At 51.0% G+C, this 20,980-nt stretch overlaps 1 protein-coding gene across 2 annotated transcripts in view; it reads right to left on the reverse strand.

Moving 5' to 3' along the window:
• The window catches only part of CAPZB (capping actin protein of muscle Z-line subunit beta), a 133,017-nt gene that overhangs the window by 28,610 nt on the left and 83,427 nt on the right, over nucleotides 1–20,980 (reverse strand). For both annotated transcript variants that reach the window (XM_088790274.1, XM_088790273.1), the window contains exons 3-4: nucleotides 13,126–13,247; nucleotides 8,215–8,328 (exon numbers count right to left, since the gene is read on the reverse strand). In XM_088790274.1, coding sequence (XP_088646400.1) covers nucleotides 8,215–8,328; nucleotides 13,126–13,247 — 236 coding nt within the window. The remainder of the gene's footprint in view (nucleotides 1–8,214; nucleotides 8,329–13,125; nucleotides 13,248–20,980) is intronic.

The following is a 20,980-nucleotide window of genomic DNA, read 5'->3' on the forward strand; positions in this document are numbered from 1 at the left end:
TGTGTCCCAGGACCCTGCACACCCTGCCCAATGCACTGAGAATAACACGCAAAGCCCACGCCTGACAAGGGTCTCAGTACCTCCCCTCATCGCTCACGTCCTGCTCCGGCCTTCACTCATTGACCACACAACCCCGGAACCACCTCAGGACTTTGCCCAAGAGAATCCCACTGCTCAAAGCATGGCCTTGACCCCCACACCCCCAAGTTACATGGCTGAGCCCGGGTTCACTAGGGGACTCAGGACTCAGCACTGAGTTGAGCTCCTGTCCAAGAGTTAACCAGTGAAAGGGGACAGGACAGGAGCAGCCAACAGAAAAGGCACATGAGGGGTAGGGGTGCGGAGGGTGTGTGGGAAGTCCCAAAGAAACCAGATGCATGCTTCCAAGAGCTGGAGACTTCTCCCTCAGTGCTCAGAGCACGGCAGGTTCTCAGTGAACGTGCGTGAAATGATCATAAGTTTTCTCTCTCCCGTCACCACAGACGGGAACTGCTTCACTCCATTTTCAAGACAGACCGTGTTTTCCCGAAAGTAAGACCTAGCTGGACCATCAGCTCTAATGCGTCTTTTGGAGCAAAAATTAATATAAGACCCGGTATTTTATATTATTATAAGACCCGGTCTTATGGTAAAATAAGACCAGGCCTTATGTCAATTTTTGCTCCAAAAGACGTATTAGAGCTGATGGTCCAGCTAGGTCTTATTTTCAGGGAAACGGGATTAACTTGAGGTCTCACCATGGGCTGGTGGCAGAGCTCCGACCAGAACCCACAGCTTTCTAATGTGGCCGGTAACGTCATACAGCCAGCTACGTCACCACATGCATACCCAGACGACCACATGCACAATCATAAATGCACAGACTATGAGATATCCGTAAGCTAACTGCTGCAAAGTTAGAATATCCTGTTATACCGACAGCCTTAAGGTCACTGACTAGACACGATGAGTCTGTGCAAGGGGAGTCTGTGCCCTAAGATGGGCAGTGGTACCTTTCAAACGGATAAGCAAACACAGGCTCCAAAAGTTTCCTTACCTGCCCCAGGTCAGTCAGCATTGAGTCCAGGTCTCCTTCAAAGCCCAAACCACCACATTCTGTAGCCCAGCCCGACAGTGTGGGGCGGCAGAGGCTTCTGACGGAGGAGTCTGCACTTCCTGCCTGGGCACGCCCACCCACCACCAGTTACCTACTTCCCAGACTTCTGCTACTTCCATTTCTTTGGAAAACCATGCACTACCTTCTACAATTCCCACCAGGACGGACACACTACAATTCCCCAGGCCCAGTATTCCTGTCCACGGACGGCACAGCTCCTAGGAGCCCAGGGCCCAAGGTCTGAAGGCAGCTGGGAACAAGGACTTTCAGGGACCCAGGACACCAAGGCGACGAACTTTTTATACACACGAATAGGGATGTCCTGCCCCTCCTGGGCCAGTGTTGCTCAAATGTCAAATGACTGAGGGATGGAGAATGGAAGGAGCGGAAACAAGCACAATTCTAACATGGCCCCAGGAAGGAGAGAGGAGGCAGGGGGCCAGGGGCAGGCCATCGACTAAGCACCCTGATACTCCCAGGGTGGCTCGTGGGCTTCTGGCACGGCCACGGAGTACCAGCCTTGTCTCACTCTGTACAACTTCCTCCAGACAAGAAGGGTTGATCAGAAAGGCTAATTAAAGCGTTTGAAGATTATCTCAGATCCAAAGCAAGGAAGAACACAATATGCCTCCCCACCCTGCTCCTCAACCCCCTCCCGCTCCCTCCCCGCGACTCTGGCCTTCATTAAGCTTTGATTTCAATCAATTGCACACCCACTAAAATTAACTTATAAGGCCAATAAATTGCAACCGCATGTTTGAAGGTATTATCTGCTGCAAGCCAAGAGCCAAAGATCGCAGAGCACAGGGCATGATGTCTGGCACAGATGGGAGTAATCATCTTGGAAGAAAGCAGTGCCAGCCCCTTCGGTCAGAACATCTGGTCTCGGCAGAACCTGGGCCGACAGAGGCAACGGCGAGACGCGACGTGGAAGCCAGAACAGGGAAGCCTCCCGTCTTCCCTGGGAACCTAAAAAATCAAAGCGCTGATCTTCGGGTTCGGGGCAGCCAACTGGTGCCTCACACCACAAGGGAGACGTTTCTCTGGAGGCTCCAAGTGCCTACCCTCCAGTGAGGGCCCCACCGCTAAGTGTCTCAAAGAAAGCTGGATCCCTTAGGTCAAGTGATGATGTTTTGTGAATGAGGTATCCTAGGCTTGGGCCTAAACAAGCAGTCAGCTCTGCTGAGAAAGAAGTGACCCTCTGAGCTGGCCGCCCAAGAGCGTGCCCTTCCTGCTACCTTTTCCCACTCCCCTGGACTGAGCCAGGCTGGCGAATCCGAGCTGGAAAACCATCTTGGGGCTTGGGAGAGAAGAATGAGAGTAGTCTAGATGTTGGCGACCAGGTGGGAGGGCTTGGGGGAGGGAAGTGATGAAATTCAAGATGACTTCAGAGCAGATAATGACCTCAGCCAGCACTCCAGCAAAATATGCTTGTCATCTCCTAAGCGTTCTCAGCAAACTGACTATTTTAATCTAAAAAACAGGGCTGTCTGGGTAGTGCTAACAGTTGCTTGATAGTTATTCTAGGGGAGAGTTACTACCATGGCCCCTTTCTGCCACTGATGATGGCAAACAGAAACAACTGATAAATGTGGGAGGGGCCTAGAGTGGGGGGTGAGGATGCAGCAGGGAGCTCTGAGCAGTAGGGTAAATAGGAATTGAATGGCTTCAAAGGGATCCCACAGGACACACTGGTGGTCTCCCTGGGCCCCGGGGCCCCTACTCGCCTCTTGCCCATCTTGGGGAGAATCCCACTCCCAACTGCTGGCACATTTACTCCATAATGGAGAAATGCTGTGTGCAGCCACCCCCACAGGAGTTACAAGCCAGAGGGCCTGCTAGTGAGTGGACGCCTCCCTGGCCCTGCTCCCTCACCCTGACCATACCCACCCCATGGCTGATGATTAATTCTAATTCCCTACAAAGTCAAAGCCTTTACAGACCCCGGAGGCAGCGGGGCCCAGAGCCCAGGACAGGATGGAAGGCGTTCCCTCAGGATGCTCATGGCAGAGAGAAGCCTCTGGTGGGACAGCGAGCATTTTGGGGGGCACTGAGCACCCTCTCCCTGGAAAGGCCTGTGCAGCTGCAGCAGGATGCCTGGCCTGCATATTTCAGCTAAGTTTCTGCGCACTCACTGACGTCTCCTTCCTTTCATCTTCTTAAGGAGAACATCAAGAGAAAGACAATGGACCCACGAGAAGCAGGAAGAGAACCAGGACGCTGTGGCACCACTGTGCACACACACACTGCTGGTGCTGGCAGGAGCTCTGAGTGCTTATTAGCTGGGTGACAAAAATCCCCCCAAGTTCAGTCTGAAGGCATAAGTGGTGGTGGTGGCGGTGTGTGTGTGTGTGTGTGTGTGTGTGTGTGTGTGTGTGTGTGTGTGTGTGTGTGTGTGTGTGTGTGTGTGGCAGGAGAGCACCGCAGGCCTCCTCCTGTGTGAGCCGAGTTCAGTGCTGCCCTCCCAGGATGCAGGGACGTCCTTCCCTCTTGGGAGTCCCCAGGACTGGACGCCCCCTGAAGGCTCCTTACAGGACAGCACTTACCACAGGAGGACTCTGAGCCCAGCTGTGGCCGGAATCTGGTATCGGAGGGGGTGAGAAGAGGCCCGAGTACCAGCCAAACTCAGTCCTAACTACAATCCAATGGGATCCGAGAATTCAGAAACATCTGGATTGTCAGGAATTGAAGACCCAATAAGAACGGGGGACACGTCTGCTCTTCACATTCTTCAAGCCCCCTGGGGTGCAGGCTGAGCTCCAGTTTAGAGGGGGGCACCCCAGAAATGGCGCCTACTCTGTCACGGTGTCCTGCTCTCACGGTGGCACTTTTTCAGTCCCTCCAATTCCTTGCTGGCGCGGGTGGGTCTGCCTGAGGCTCTGGGCTCCTGTCACCAGGCCCAGGACACAGGCCATCTTCTGGCCCCTCAAGGAGTAACTCAGAGAGACTGTAGCCAACAGACCTTTGCCTTAACCCCCTTGCCAACATGAGAGGAAAATAGATGGACAAATTCATGTGGCTTCATTCCCTGGGGTGACAACAAATGAGTTTTCCTATGGGAATGGGGTGAGTCTTTCCAATGGGAGTGGGAGGGCGCGGGACGGAGAAGGCACGAGCCTTCAGCCATGGAGCCATCTGGTCCCTAGAAAACCCGGAGTAGCCACAGGCCGCTGCTGCTCAACGCAGAGACAAGGCCTCCCCGCCACTGGCTGACTTCCATCTGCTCCAAAACCATGGGGAAAAGAGCTCACGCTCCAGGCCCCACCGTGGCCACCAACGTGACCACCACCAACTCACAACCCAGAAATGGTCTGGCTCATCATGTGTGGTCCAGCTGAGAAAATGTTCCTCACACTCGGTCTCAGGAGAGAGTGTTTCTCGTACACTCTGCTAACACTGGGTGGTTTAAACCGATGACCCCTGGTCCCCAATGACAGCTCTGACCACCATCTCTCTGGTGGCCTGTGGTGGCTGTCACTCCCTGCCCTCCTCTGGGGGTGCCACCCGGAGCCATGTCCTCTCGTCCTCCCCCCGAAGGGCTCACTGACGCTGCTGGGGACAGAAGAGCATCCTCTGGGCCACGGTTCCATCATCACCAACTGTCATATCACCCCTCTCAACCCCCCCAGCAGGTCAGCTCACCTTCAGAGGCGAGTGTAGGCACACGGAAACATGGGTCATTAAGGCTCAAAAGCCACCCAAAAGGTGGACATTGGCCCAAGGAGGGGTAGCCTCTTCTGGAGTCAGACCTAGGTGTGGCTCCCAGCTCGGGCTGTTTCCTAGTGGCGAATCACCCAGACGCGGTTTCAGGTCTGATAAATGAGCTAACTCCCACTTACCCTCCAGGGTGACTGCAAGGATTAGGGTTTACTTTGAAGTTGTTGTTCTTTAATGATACTGGGGAAATGCTCACGATACTAGGCCAGTCAAGATCCTACAGAGGGCATATACCTAAGACTGACCATGTGTCACATTATACAGGAGGCGGTCTCCTAATTATGATTTGTCAACTTTAAGGATGGTGTGAAAGCAATACACATTCAGCAGAAATTGAACTTCGAATTTTTTTTTCCTGGGCTAGCGGCACGTGCAGGATGCTCCCTCGTGACGCTGGGTAGCAGTAAGGAGCCCGAGCTTCCAGTCAGTCCAGGGGTCACCAGGGGAAATACTTGAGACTCTACAGTGTACTATATACTGGCAATGTTTTGAGGACACGATGTTTTGTACTTTCGCATCCCGTCATGTCTACAAAACACCCATCTGGGTCTCCTGCTTCTGGTGAGAAGAGGAAGGCAACTACTCTTGAGATGAAACGCCAGATAACCGCCCAACTGGAGGCCACTGTAAGTGTTCTGAGCGTGTTTAAGGAAGGCTAGGCTACGCTGTGATGTGCTACAGGTGCATTAAATGCACTTGTGACTTATGATACTGTTAACTTACGGTGAGCTTATTGGGACATAATCCCATTGTAAGGCGAGAAGCATCTGTATATGAACCAGGGGGACGGGATGGAGGAAAAGTCAAAGATGCAACTTGGCTCTTGCCCAGGCCTGGCCCAAAGGGCAGGACAAAGCAACATGTCTACATCGCCTTATTCAAGAAATCACAACCCAAATGTTTAAGTCTGTGAGAAACCAGAAACACCCTTGTTCTCATTCTTGGAGAATCCGAGAGCCAGCCGGCCTTGGAGACGCCTACACAGCGGCACCCTGCTCCGCCTGGACGGCTCTGTCCACCCGTATGGGCGGCCCCTTCTGGGCATCACACGTCAGCTCCCACGTCACCTCCTGTGAGGGCCTTCCAGCCACTCTCCTTACAGCAGCGCGTCACTCCCTAGGCCTGTCACATATCATGGCACTTGCTCACAGGCTGCTGTTTGTCTTCCCACAATGGACGGACGCGCCACGAGGGCAAGGACTTGGTCTGCCACGCTCAAGTCTGTGCCCCCAGCACTCACCAAGCACCCGGGCCACGGCCAACACTCAAATGTCAGTCGAGTAAATGAGTACATTCTGGACTCGAGCTGGATGAGGATAGCTTTGTATCCCAGTTCCAGCGCCGACTGGCTGCGTGAACTTGGGCAAGTTATTTCACCTCTTTGAACCTGTCAACTTATTTGTTAAATGAGAGGACTCCTCTCTCACAGGCTGTTCGGAAGATTAAATGAGACAAAGGCGATCCTGCGGCAGTTAACACAGCACTTGCACAATCGCGGTTGGTGATGCTGTTATCGTCACTGCTGTTTTATTATCAAATCTTCACGACCACATAAAACTGATTCCACTTGGAGATTCGCGAGAGCTGGACTGGCTTCTTGCCAAGTGGCTGGGTACAAGGAGACTGCAAAACAACTACAAGTAAACTAGGAGACATCAGTGCGTCAACCGCTCAGCATGAGGCAGGAGCTCTTCCACAACAGGCCCGAGTCCTAGATGTGAGGGCTCTTTCAACACTGAAATTTATTTTTAACTGTGACAATCAGTCATTTGTGGAAACTTCAGGCAAATATATGGATTTAAATCTTAGCTTTAAACCTCTATTTCCTGTGGCCTTGGGTGAGTCATTTAGCCTCTCAGAGCTTTAGTCTCCTCATCTGTAAAAAAGGGACAAAACCCCCCGAGGTTCTCATAAAGATCAAAGACGATGCAGATAAAATACTGGCACGTGACAGATACTGAAGACAAAGCTGATTACACAGGGATATATTCAGAGAGAATGAAATGCCGAGGGCCACTGGTTCGTGGCTGTGCTTTTGAATTTCACTCATCTGCTTAAATGTGGTGGGGTTGTTTGTGTATTAGACTGAGGTGTCACTTTTCCTCACGCACCAACTTCTAAAAGAAATTCTTGATTAAACGCGTTGTCTGAAATCTGCTATGAACTGGAAGACCATTCATCTGTCTGCAAAGTGGAGACCGGAAATTCTCTCGCCAGGTGAAAACTCCACAGCTTTCTATAGCAGCATCAGTTTCAGCCGTTTAGATGCTTCTTAGTTGCATTTTCTTGCCTATATCCTAGATCAGGGTGGGCAAACTACAAACTGAGGGCCAAATCCCATCTACTTTAATGCTCAAGTGGTGGTTTTTTACACTTTTAAAGGGAAATAAAGCAAGCAAGCAAATAACAAGTGACAGGGACTTATGTAGCCTACATAGCTGAACGTTTTTACTATCTGGTCCTTTATAGAAAAGTTTGCCCACCCCTCTCCTAGATGACTGGATTGAATTAGAACTGAGGTAATACTGCATGTTTACAGTTTTGCCATATTTTCAGTAATAGAACTTAATCTAAAAGGAGAGTCTGTTGATTAAAAAAGAACACTGCAGAGGATAAACTTCTGTGGAGCCTCTCCTCGCAAAGCTCATTGATTAAGTGCCTACTCTCTTTGGTGGTGCGGTGGTGTCGGAGGCAGGACTGGACGGCAGCAGAGGGTGAGGTGGGAGCCAAGCACAGCCAGCAAGAACACCTTTCAAGGCAGGGGCTGAGGCCCCAAACAACTCAGGAGTCAGCAAAATGTCAGCTCCCAGTGTTAAGGACCACAACTCGTCCTGCCCTAGTGACTGGTCTGGAAGCAGGGACCTCCGGCACCAGTTAAGATCTGGGTCAGACATGCAGTATGGAAAAAACAGAGGCCTCTGGAAATAGACAGACTTGGGTCGGATTCCCGGCTCTGCCTCTTGCCTTGGACAAACACCTTAATCTATCTGAGCCTTAGTTTCTTCATCTGAAAAACGGGAACTAAAACAGCCATCACGTTTGTGAGGATTTGAGACGATGTGTAGGGAGTATCTGGCACTGTCTTACAGTACACACTGTCCCAGTGGCACCTGCTGTCCCAGTGGCACCCGCTGTCCCAGTGGCACCCGCTAGCATGAACCATGATGGGGAGGAACGCACGGGTAAGTCCGTCTATGGCAGCACTCTGTCGCCGAGTCATTTCCTAACTGACCGAATTAGAACACTAGTGCCCAGCATCCTGCTCCGGGGGCGGAGAATCTTAATTAGCTGGGCGAGCCAGGTAACAGGTTCACGGCAGACTTACTGGCCAGGCCCCGCTCACATTCGATGTACTTATCAAAACCACGAAAGCTAAAGTGCAAGGGGAGTAAGTAACTCACAGGTCTCGATACTGGTCAAACGCGTTGTTGGCTTCCACCTCCAGCTTTCTCAGTCGAGCAGAAGGCATGGCCCCGTCTTCCAAAGGAGGGTCATACTTGTTACTCCATGGTGACCTGGAGGGGAGGAATGGGAGGGAGGTAAGATGAGTCATTTCGGGGAGGCATAGCCTGTGAGCGAGCTGAAATTTCAGAGAAACGGCCCCAGCTGTCTGAAATTTCAGAGAAAAAGTCACTATCCACAGCAGATTCTCCCAGGCCCTGGCAACAAACATGGCTTTCTTAAGGTTTGCAGAACAAGGGGTCAGCAGCGGGCAGACTTGGACATGACCCCGTGCTCCACCTTTCCCCAGCTGGGTACTTTCCTGCAAGTGTCTGTTTTGTAAAATGAGGCTACTACTTGCTACCCAAAGGACTGTTGCAAGAAGCAAAGGAGAAAACACAAGCGCCTACACCAGAGCCTGACGTATAGTGAGTGTTCAACAAATGGGAGTTCTTTCTTACCACTTGTCTAGTTTTCCTTTGTTTTCACCACTGTATTGATCAATAGATGCCCCTTTCTCCTTCCTGACCAGCTGCCAGCTCCCGATACACAGTTACTGCAAAGACTCTCTTACACAATTAAGGATTAAGAAGAGAGCTGTCGCCCCACAGGGGACGTTGATTACACATAAGAAAACCCGAGCAATCAAGTTCTCCACGTGCACACAGGACACCTTTCCCAACATTCAAGGGCCATACACACATATAAAGACTCCAGAGTAATGAGAACCAGACTCTCTTTTGCCAGGCCGAAGACGCCGCATTTTAAAAAATGTATTTTGCCACTTCAGGAAAGCATTTAATCACAGAGAGTACTGGAAAGGGAACTATGGACTCATGAAATCCTGCAGGTGGAGTTCACAGAGCTGGGGGTTTACAGAAAGAGAATTAAAAAGGTGAGAGAGGAATGGAAAGGAGAAGACAATATGAAATTGGCACAAAGCCCTTTACACACTTGGGCATAAACACCTCGTGTGTCCACGGTGAGAAACCCACACTGTCTCTTCTGTTTCTGCTGCTGACAACAAACCTCCCATACTGAGGACTCAAAGGAACCTTTTGAATCCAGATGGATGTTAAGGAAAAAAAGATATCATTGTTTTCTGAACCCCCGTTTTAAAAAATTCTGTGCACAAACACCTTTCTTCTTGGTAACCGGTGCCCAACCAAGCATGTACGTCAGCAAGCAGGGGAGGCCTCTCCCTTCCCGAGCACGGGCTGACGTGTCTGGTTGGTCCCTCCAAACAGTGCAGCCCAATGAAACTTTCCATGACAATGGACAGGTTCTACATCTGCGCCGTCCAAAATGGCGGCAGCCACTAGCTTTACGTGGCTACTGAGTGCTTGTGGCTAGTAGAACTCGAGGGGCTGAAATTTAATTTGAACTCTAGAACCTAAGCTCCAAGAGGGCAAGAGTCTTTCTGTTCTGTCTGGTTCTCCACCTAGAACAGTGCCTGGCTCTCAACGACAGGCTCATTCAAAAAAAGTGTTGTTCAAAGAATAAATCGATACTTGTACCCCCCCACCCCCAAAGCAGCAGTAACCACCCCCGCTTCCCTGCCCCTGTTCTCCGTAAAGACGAGGATTCTTACAGCTGGCATGTTCCTGCCCTTCCCTCGCCCTACCCGGTAAGAGAACTTGGAGAAGAACGCCTGAGCTGCCAGCTTCCTGCCTGAGTACCGAGCACAGTCTGTGTGCTTTCAGGGCTGGTGACGGCACAGGGTGGGAAGAACAGACCCCCAGGAATTCTGTACGCTAGTCCTCCACACAGAGATGGAACAGAGGTGGAAGAACTTTCTGCTTTGTCTGCTGAGGCCTCTCCCCAGATCCAGAGACAAAGATGCAGTTCAGAGCGCGGTCGCCTCCACTATTTGTAAACCAGGCTTGATACACTTCCACTCGCCAGCAGGAGTGGCAAAGACGCTGCGGGCGAGAACACCAACTCCCCTTTCCCCTGCGTGCTCCCTGAGAGTCTCCACAGCATACACGGCCACTGCTGCCTTCCTGTGGGCCTGGAAGACCTGCCCCAAATGGCTTTCATTTAAAGGCGACCTGATTAGACACAAGAGCCCATCTCCCTTGCAGAACGGGGGTCTGGGATTCTAAAGACGCCTGTAACTCACATTTCTCCTGGCTCACAGCCGTCAGTGCTGGAGCCGGGGTAATTGTAGCTGGGGGAAAAATCATAACATTACCCAGAATATTCTTAGTGGAAGGGGCACTCAGAACACATTTAAGAGCTTAAATGGAGGCCATTTGAAAAAAGACAGATGGACAGGAACACTTAGATTTCAAAAGTCAGGCCTTTCATTTCCCTCAGAGAATGCTTTTTGTTTCAGCTAACAGGTTTCAAACAGCGCTGCTGGCAACAGTCACACCATAAGGATCTTATTTAAGCAAACGATCAAACACAGTTAGGATGGAAATGTGTGGAGAAAATCAGAAGACCTTGAAGTTTTATATCGAGAAGGGAAAGGGGAAGAACAGTCCTGTGCCCTGACACCCCAGACCCTTCTGGGTGCCTGCGGAATGCGGGCGGGAGCCGGCAGGGTGACCTGGAGGGGCAGCAGGTACCAAGTCCCTGGGGGAGCCTGGCCTTGGCGTGGATGTGGAAATGATCCCAGCCTCCCGAACAAGCTGCTGGGGAATAGCTGCCTCAGGCAGCAAGCTGGAGTTTTCAGGTGGAAAAAAGAAACATAACGACAACGTTGGTTAAGCAAGACTCGGCTAAAGGATCTCCTCTTCCCGGAAGGCTGATCTGAACCCTGGGCCCGAAGAGGCTGCGTATCCTACTGCGATGTGTCCCCTGGTCTGTCTCCTGGTCCCTCTCTCTTGAGGGTCCGGTCCCCCCACTTCCTAGGAGGCTCCCCGTGAGGACTGGGCCCTATGCCCACGACCTAGGCAGTGACTGGCCCTTCAGAGCTGACCCCGCTCATCACGGCAGCCTCACCACCTCCACACTGAGCTCTCCCACACCTGTGTCTCCCTCTCCACCCGGCCTCTAGACTCTCCACAACCCACTAGACATCTCCATGTTCACCTCATGGGCACCTTGAGCTGAAAAGGGTCCCAAAACAACAACTGCGAGAGTCTTCCTCACCCCAATAAACAGTGACCCCCATCTTCCAGCTGCTCAGGCCCCACACCCTGCAACAGCCCTTCACGCTCCATCTACCTGCAAATGCTGCTGCCTCTGCTCATAAAACTTACCTCAAATCTGACTACTATTCTAGTCCCTGGTCTGGCCCGGATCAGGCCTAACTAAGTACATTCTCTACCTAACTTCCATTTGAAGCTAGAAAAGGGAAATGATCATAAAACAATTGTCTAGTTTCTTCAAAAGTCAGTATTAATTAAATATTCGTAGTTTACATCAAGTTCTGCACTTCACTTGTGCTCTTTAATTCCCCCAATAACCAAGTGCCATGTCCCATTACCCTCCCGCTGGCCAATCTGCCCCAGCCACACCTCTGACCTCTGACCTCTGCTCCCAGCCTTGCCCGCCCCTCACCCCGCCTGCTCCCCCTCTGGCCTTGATCCTGACCAGCTCGGCTCCACCCAGGGCCGGCACACCCTGAGCACGCTTCTCTCGGACCTGTGTGGGCCTGGGCCTTCTCATCCTTACATCTTACTTCAAACATTACCGCTAACAGCTGTCTATCCAGCCCGTCTCTCCCTTGACCTGTTCATTTTCTTCACTTTTCAGTCCATATTATTTATGCATTTGCTTACTACCCGCTTGCTCGCCAGATATAAGTTCCATACAAGAGCGACTTGGAATAGCGTCTGGCACATGCAGTACACGCTTAGAGCGAGACATTGTTGAGCACGCTGCTGAAAGAATGAATACTATGACTTCCATTTTCTACGTGAGAAAACGAAAGATAATAAGTAATCTGTCAGAGTCTCCACTGCTACAGGGAGCAGCGGTGATTTGCTGGTTGGGAGCCCATGTTGACTGACTCCAGATAGTTTTTTCTGCTCCACTTCTCTGACCCTGACACTCCACTCCCCAAAAAAGAGCATTGGACTGAAGCTTCCAGATTCAGCCCAGGTTCTATGGGCTCTAAATAAACCTAGAACAGATTGTTCCCCCACCATTCTTCAAGGCACTGACTATAGCAATCCGTCACAGAAATACCAGACAGGTTTAGGGATTCCCACCCTTTTTCAGTAGGGAGAACTCCTAGATACCCTTAAAAACCTAGTTCAGACATCACCTCCTCCAGGAAGCCCTCCTGGAGTCAACCATGGTCTCTTCCAATGCCACCGTCAAACCCTGAATAAGCCTGACACTGGCTGCATGAATCACATCATACATCTTCTGTTCAGACCAGTGATCACTCAGGGTAGGGACTAATGTCAACTCAGTTATTCCTAGACCTCAGCAGGGTGATGGAAAGAGAACGCAGAGTTGCGTATTTGCTTGACAATTTGCATATTTGCTGCATGCAAATGCTCCTTAACGGCACAGGCCCTCCATGTGCTCAGGGTCCCCATCACATCCACATCTTGTACCCCACCCTTTACAGGACTTGAAGAATCATAATGAAACAGCTCACTGTTTTGGAACAACACCCCTCTCCTATTAGACTGTAAGCTCCGCCAGTGCAGGGCCTTCTGTTCACTGCTGACTTGCCAATGCTTATTGGAGGCAACTCCACAACACCTACTGGTTGGCCACATAGAAGGATGGATGGGAAGAAGGGAGGGAGAGAGGGAGGAAGGACTAGTAGAAGGACAAATGTGAAGAAGGCAGATGGGCCGTCAGCCTGTCAAAAAGTTCAGTGGTCCTCCTGCTGCCACGGCAGGTGGCCTGCCTGCCCGGGGTGAGGCTGGTGGGCCTGCAGCGCTCTTGGGGCAGGAGCTCACCTATACGAGTCCCCGTCTCTGTTGTAGTCACACAAAAGGTAATCCTTTCCCACCACTTTGTCTCTGGCGATTTTCAGTGGCTGGTCAACAGAAGACAGGAGATCTTCACATAGACTGGGGACCTGGCAGAGAGAAAGGAGAAGGCAGAAACGGGGGTTAAAATAACACATCAGACTGAGGCTGGCTAACGGCAACTGCAGCCAGATCACGGTCAGCAGATTTAACATCTGGCCCTTGGCATCCTGCCAGAATTATGGGCCTGTTCTTTTCTTTTCCACATGTGTCTGACACCAACTGTGTCCCCCTATAAAGAAGCCTGTTCTTGAATTACAGTGAAGCGTGATTTCTAATACAGCTCTCCTTCCAAATCTGTGTGCAGCTTTAATTACCTGGTCGCCAGGGTGGTCTAGTACATTTAAGTATGTATATGCTTGGTATTGGTCTCTGGTGGGCAAAGTATACGCTGAAGTCCCGAGAAGAAGGTAAACATTTTAAATACACAGGAATCCACAGAGCTCTGAGAAGAGTAACCGGTCCACGGTGGAGAATTCCCGCAGGCTCCCATGCTGGGTGGAGTTTCCAACACTTTCCAGGCCTCCGGCCAAGCATTACCAGGTTGGCTTGTAGAGTCAACCTTACCTGCTCCAAAGGTAGCATCACACCAGCTTCCCACAGCACAGCGCTCCAGCTGGCTTATCTCAGGGTGACCCACCTGGGGCCACCTTACTGAGAAGATGGGCCCCAGGGTCTGGGGTGGGCAGGGTTGAATTGCAGGGCCAATGCCGCTGAACGTGACATATGGCCCTGCTAGTAACCAGGCCGCTGGCCTCCCTCCTCCCAACTCAAACATCAATTTCCACCAAAATATTCCAGGAAGAGATGGCAGCACTTTTAGAAATGGATTCCTTCAGGCTTGAGTCACTTCCATGCTATATTTTCAATGTGCTGACTTACTCGTTTCATGGGCCTGAGTTTATGGAGGCCCCACCATATCGTTTACCAGGCAAGTGGCTGCCAACTGCACCAATAACCCTCCCAAATGGAAAAGTTAAATCATGTGGCAAGGACACCCAGAAGAGCAGCCCTTCAGAGGGACCGACAGCTACACCAGTCTCTGTGTTCCTCCAGTAGACCCTTTCCACCATCAGAAAGACGGACAGGGAACGCCGCCACCTCAGAGACCACCCAGCCTCCGTGGGCTTCTGCTGCCCCTCAGGGCGCTTCAGAACTCAGCCTGTCAGGAAGGTCCTGTCTGGCACAGCTGTAAGGCGGTTATCCTGCCTTGGAGCTCACATCCATTCTGGCCTCAGTAAAACCACCAATTTCTTACACACAGAGCCACATCGGCCGTCTACACTGCAAGAGATAGACACACCACCAACCCCTGGATACAACCTGGTTATTTTCAGAATCTCTTCTCCATGCAACATCCGCCCATGTACCCCTCTCCATCAAACAAACAGACAGGAACAAAAACAGGGCTATTTCTTCCTCAAATGGGGCTCTTTTCAAAGTTAGTTTCGGTGATGACTGTATCCGCCCCCCGCCATTTCCAAGTGTCTACAGTGTATCATGCATTAGGCCAGGCCCTTGACATATGGCACACTGTCTGCTTTAAGGTCACTCATATCCTGTGAAGTAATTATATATCGTCCCCATTTTACAGATTAGAGAACTGAGGCCCAGAGTCATTAAGGTGCCCACGACCCACACAAGAAGCAACACTGACTCCCCTTTTTGATCGTAACACTGGTTTAATAGACAGTTAAGAGGAAGGACAATGCACGTCAAAAGCACACGCTGGTGACAAACGACTCCCTCCCACCTCCACCCCTGCTCAGCTACAATGGCCAGAACCTGGAAGAAAAGTCCTGGCCAAGGCCAGGAGGATTTTAACAGTTTCCACCCAAAGCAGCTAAGACGTGGAAGTGGCCTTGCTTTCCGATTGCTGGGCCAGTGACACAACCCTGGGCACCCACGTGCCTGCCTATCATGTCACAGCATGTCCCTAACCGCCACTATTTATTCTGGTGGCTGCTGCCTTGGCTTACCTGTTGGGCCCTGACATTCTTCGCCTGACTTACCTTGGATTATGGTAGAGACTAAGCGAAAAGGCTCTGAAATTAGACTTCCTGACTGCACTACTTACTGGCCTATGACCTTGGGCAAGTCATTTGATTACTAACACTGGATTTCCTCACCTGTAAAGTGGGGATAATAAGAACCAGCCCACTGTAATTTGGGGGAATCACACGGGATAATGCATCGGTGTGGAGTACAGCGCCCACCACGGGGGAAAGCATGTACCTCAGCAGCTGACGTATTCACACCCCTGCTCGCCTCCTTCACACTCAGTGCCATCCGTTGTCTGTGAGTCTCAGATGGTCACCCCAGCCTAGCTCACACCTGAATTCACCACACTGCTTCAGGTGCTGGATAAAAACAGATGCCTGGGAACCCCGGTCTTCTTAACCCCAGTTCTGCCTGCAGCCACCTGCTCCCCTTTCCCACTAGTCATGTTGCTTGCAGCTGAGTCCCCCTCCACAGAAAGGCTTACAAGATAGTGTGGTTTGGTATGAAATGGGCACGACTTCACTCCTATCCAAGAGGTTAATCCACGGATCAAGAGTATCTGAATAATTTCTTGCTGCACGTACACCATTGTTGCCTGTCTCCCTCACTAGGATGTAGACGTGACTGGCCAGGGACTTCAATCTGAACGTGGCTGCACCCGCAGTGTCCTTAGCAATGCCCGAAATATTGGGGAGGGAGGGGGTGTTTACAACAGGGAGCCTCCCGACACCAGTCGGCCTTATTTTTACATTCAGAAACGGATGTGCAGTAAGAAAAGATTGTCGTCAAGAACTAAACGTTGTGACACCAGTGACCAATTTTACTTGTAGTTCCAACAAGGCATCTGCAACTATGAACTGTGTTGTGGTAGAAAAGCACCAGACAAAAGGAACTGGAGTTTTAATTAAAGTCCTGGTATTTTATTAATATATGACCTCAAGGAGCACGGTGACAAGGCTGAGATGCAAGGGTCCTGGCTGCTTGTCTCTGCTCTGCTGCTAACAAGCCAGGCACTAAACACAGCCCATGAGTTCCACCCTGCTCTGTGATGCGTCTCAAGGTGCCGTGTTCAAGCTTAGTTGCAGGGGGCAGAGCCCACCATCCCTTGCGGGACTTGAGGAATTGAACTGGCAACCTTGTGGTTGAGAGCTCACTGGCCCATGTGGGAATCGAACCGGCAGCCTTCGGAGTTAGGAGCACGGAGCTCTAACCGCCTGAGCCACCGGGCCGGCCCTCATTTTGGTTTTGTTTTAAAGGTTGGCAACCTAATGACCTACTCTTTTTTTTTTTTTTTTTTTTTTTTTTTATGTTTCTGGCCTGTAAAATTAAAAAAAGAACACGGCAGCCAATGGTCTAGGAAACGGGATCCAGCCTGCCCTGTGTGTCCAAGTAGATCAGATCAACAAAAAGGACCAGAAGGGGGGCCGACCCAGTGGCTCAGGCGGTTAGAACTCCGTGCTCCTAACCCCGAAGGCTGCCGGTTCGATTCCCACATGGACCAGTGGGCTCTCAACCACAAGGTTGCCAGTTCAATTCCTCGAGTCCCGCAAGGGATGGTGGGCTCTGCCCCCTGCAACTAAGATTGAACACGACACCTTGAGCTGAGCTGCCTCCTGGATGGCTCAGTTGTTGGTTGGAGCGCCGGCTCTCAACCACAAGGTTGCCAGTTCGATTCCTCGACTCCCGCAAGGGATGGTGGGCAGCGCCCCCTGCAACTAAAATTGAACATGGCACCTTGAGCTAAGCTGCCGCTGAGCTCCCGGATGGCTCAGTTGGTTGGAGCGCGTCCTCTCAACCACAAGGTTGCCGGTTCGACTCCCGCAAGGGATGGTGGGCTGCACCCCCTGCAACTAGCAACGGCAACTGGACCTGGAGCTGAGCTGCACTCTCCACAACTAAGATTGAAAGGACAAAAACTTGACTTGGAGAAAAGTCCTGGAAGTGCACACTGTTCCCCAATAAAGTCCTGTTCCCCTTCCCCAATAAAATCCTAAAAAAAAAAAAAAAAAAAAAAGGACCAGAAGGGATCCTGCTCCGCTCACTCTGTAACTCACGTCCTCCAAAGCACAGACAAAGCTGACGACAGCAAGAGTGCAAGGAGTTGATCTGTGACACCAGCTGTCATCAACAGCTACTCGTCACCTCCCCAGCTTGCCTTTCCTTTTCTAGTCACAAAGCTCTTCATTCCATGTAGTTTGGACAAGGCTGATACCCGCTCCACCACCGCCAAGGATAGGGCCTCAGCCCGACAACCCTGGGCCCATTCTGGGAAGGAGCTCTCCCAGGAGTGTTCTCCAGGGGTTACGGGGATGCCTAGCTCTCCTTCCCTCTGCCAGGGAAGCTGGGATGGGCGAGGGTGAGGGTCATGGGCTGCAGCAGGCATCCGGAGAGCACCTGCTGCGCGTCTGAGCAACGAGGTGCCCCCGTGATGTTACCTGAGCTCCTAGATCCAGCCGCCCTTGAAGACCTGTGCCTCGACTTCTCAAAGTCATGGACAGGTACTAACCAACAACAAGGAAACATACATCTAAATTGTTGCTCAAAAAATTACGGCAGAGCAGAGAAAAACAGAACTCATGAATGGCGTATGATCTGCCGTATGGTGCAAAGCACCTGGGATACGACACAGCTGACAGACTCTTCTTCACGCAAGCAGGTACATTTTCACCTTTCGGACAAGTGCTGACGGAGGGCCCCATTTTTGTATTCTATTTCCGTCCATCAATCCTGTTTCTCTGATCAAAGATAAAATGCTCTGGAGGAATAGTCTTATTGTCGTCACAGGGAATGTAAAGTGTGGGCTGCACGGTGTGCCCACAGATTTGTGTACAAGAAAAGCTGCCGGACCCGGCACCGCCTACCGATCTGTCTCACTCCCACCCCATCCCACCCCTCCCCTACCACCCGAACCCTCTCTAACCACAGCACTGCCTTACTCACTGCTCCCTGAACACGCACGTTTGCACAGGCATTCTTCTGCTTAAAACTCTCCCCATGTAGGGTTGCTGGATAAAAACAACAGATTGGCCAGTTAAATTTTAATTTCACATATACAATAAATATTTTAGTGTAAGTATGTCTCAAATGTTACATGGGACATATATTTCTATTTGCTAAATCTGGCACCGTATCCGCACTCTTCTCATAAAGCCTACCACCCTTCAGGGCCTAGCCCAAACTCCAGCTTCTTTATCAAGATGTCACATTCTTTGGACTTCCTGTAGTAACACTGATGTCAACCAAACCCCAAAGGCTTTGCGGGAGGCTGTTCTAACATTGCCATCAGCTGTCATTCACCTCCTTCCTGCTTACTTAACATTCTCTGCAGAGGCAGAGACCGGTCCCCTAGACCCAGCCCCAAGACACACACCCCAAGGTGGGGGTCTGCAGACTTCTCATAAATGGGTCCTAATCCTGTGATCTGAGGTCACATTACAGACCCAGAATAAAGGCAATTTACCTCTGCAATCGAGTCAATTAGTGAACGGACCCCCTCTGCACACTCATCCCCAACCCTACCCCCACCTCCCAGTCAGGTCAAAAGCTTAGAACACTGGAAGAAATCACAGTAGGTCTCATGGATCATGAGTTTGCACAGAAATTTAACAGAAACGACAAGTCCGAACGAAGGTGAGCATTCCCTCTGGGGTGCCTGTGTTATTGGTTCTGCTGCCCCCCCAAGCCAAGAAGGGCCTCTGGGAGAACACGAGGTTCATGCTGATGCCCTGGGGCGAATGGTTTCCATTCAAATCACCATCTGAACTGCTTAACAGCTTTTGGAAGGAGTGCTCAGATAGCACCAAAGGTGTCAGACCAATCCAGGCTGTGGGGGGGTTTTCAACTTAATTCCAAGTGACATGGAATAACAAACAGCACTGCACTGGCCAGGACAGTGTTTCTGCTATTGGGTCTAGCGGTGAAGTTCAGGGCGCCATCAATTCCCCCACAACATCCCAGGGAGCAGGGGCCACCGTGCCCTCCATCACTGGTGTCCTCACCGGGCTTATCAGCACAGCGGGTCCCTGGGAAGCGAGAGCCAGCCCTCTATCGCGAGCTTGGGCAGAAGGAAGGAAGACGTCAGGAGGTCACTGGCAACCACCTCAGGTGACACTGTAATAACAATGAGGGTAAAGAAGAGGAAGCAACAGCCAGCACCTGGCAGTGCCTACCAGGTGAACCCCACCTGCATCACCTCCTTTAACCCTCAGAACAGCCACGTATATATACATACATATATCCAGTTACCATTCCTATTTTAAAGAAGCGGGGGAAAGGGCCTGAGAAAAACAACTTGCCCTCAGTCAGAGTTACTAGTCAATGTCTAAGAAAGGACATGTGAGACACAGTAGAGCTAGGTTAAAAAAAAAAAAAAAAAAGAAAGAAAGAAAATCACATCCACTCTTGCTGTTGCCTCCAAACTGAATACTTTTCTACTATCTAACCCAACAGCTGATCACATGAAAAGAGATACAAATCAGACGTTTCCGGCCATCAGCGAGGTTTGTGTTTGTGCCGCCATATGGTTCTACTTTGCCTCTTCCCTTCTCCATTAGTTATTAATGTTGAAAAAAATTGTTCGACCAGAAAAAGAAACTTGAGATGAACCCTTGAAAAAAGCACAAAAGCCAGACCAGTTCAACTCCATGGATAATCTAATCCATGGCGCCCCTGTCTTTAAAAAGTGCACCCTTGTACCTTGGTTTTTTAAAAAATGGGCAAATGAACACATTCCACCTTTTGATCTGCCCGCTGGCTGAGAGCCCGCCACCAGAGAGATAACAATCAAAACCAGACCCTGTTCCCTGGGTCGCACACTCAGATGAGAAATGCTGGTAAAATCACGGCTGGGCAGAGTCCTGGCTGGCCCCACTCCCCGCCCCCAACAGCCCACTCCCCGGAGGCAGCAAAGGATCAGGGTACTGAGCCTCCCCCCCCCCCCCCCCCCCCCGTGGCAGCAGAGCTCTCTGCTTATAATCTGTTCTTTTTATTTTTCCCAAGGCCCAAAACTTTTCTTTCCTTTTTTTTTTTTTAATGAAAATAAAAAAGAAATAGTGTTTTTAGTAACACACACTAGTGTCAGAAACAATCTACAGTGTGGCATTCTGGAAAAACACCAACCTCATAATCAAACACAAGTTCAAATCCTCTGTCTGCCACTTCCTGTCCAAATGCAAACTTCCTAAATCTCAGAACTGGGGGCTACAGCGCTTGCCTCAAAGAGCAATCCATTCCACTCAATACATGCTGAGTGGCCATGCCAGACACGTGTTAGGTGCCACGGATTCAGCGGCAGACAAGATGCACAAGAGGCCCTGCTCTCACAAAGCACGCTCCAGCCACCAGACAGACAGGAACGAGGAGCCATCCGGGGAGGCATGAAAACATGTCACCACAGGATAAAAAGCAAACAAGCTAACGTTACCGAGCACCTAACTCTGAGGTGAGGCTAGTGCCTTGAATGACCCCAGGACCTGGTTGGTCACAACAGGTAGAGTGGAACTGGCATCTGTCCCTCCGGGGGAGACACATGCAAAACTCTGACCCAGCTCCTCCAAAGCATGGGACCCACCAGTCAACACGGTTCCCTCTGTCCAGTCAGGCTCAGAGGAAAGTGGTGAGAAGAGAGGCAAACGGGGGAGAACCCTGAGCTTGCGTGGACCAAAGCCTCCCTTCCCAGGGAGAGCAGACCCAGACAGCTGACCCCAGGAAGCGGCTGCACTGTGGCCACTCCAGGGTTACCGGCAGGGGCCCTGCGCCCACCACGCAGCACAGAGCCTGGTGA

This window comes from Rhinolophus sinicus, chromosome 14 (genome assembly GCF_057876585.1).
Source record: "Rhinolophus sinicus isolate RSI-liver-muscle chromosome 14, RSI-T2T, whole genome shotgun sequence".
Lineage (NCBI taxonomy): Eukaryota > Metazoa > Chordata > Mammalia > Chiroptera > Rhinolophidae > Rhinolophus > Rhinolophus sinicus.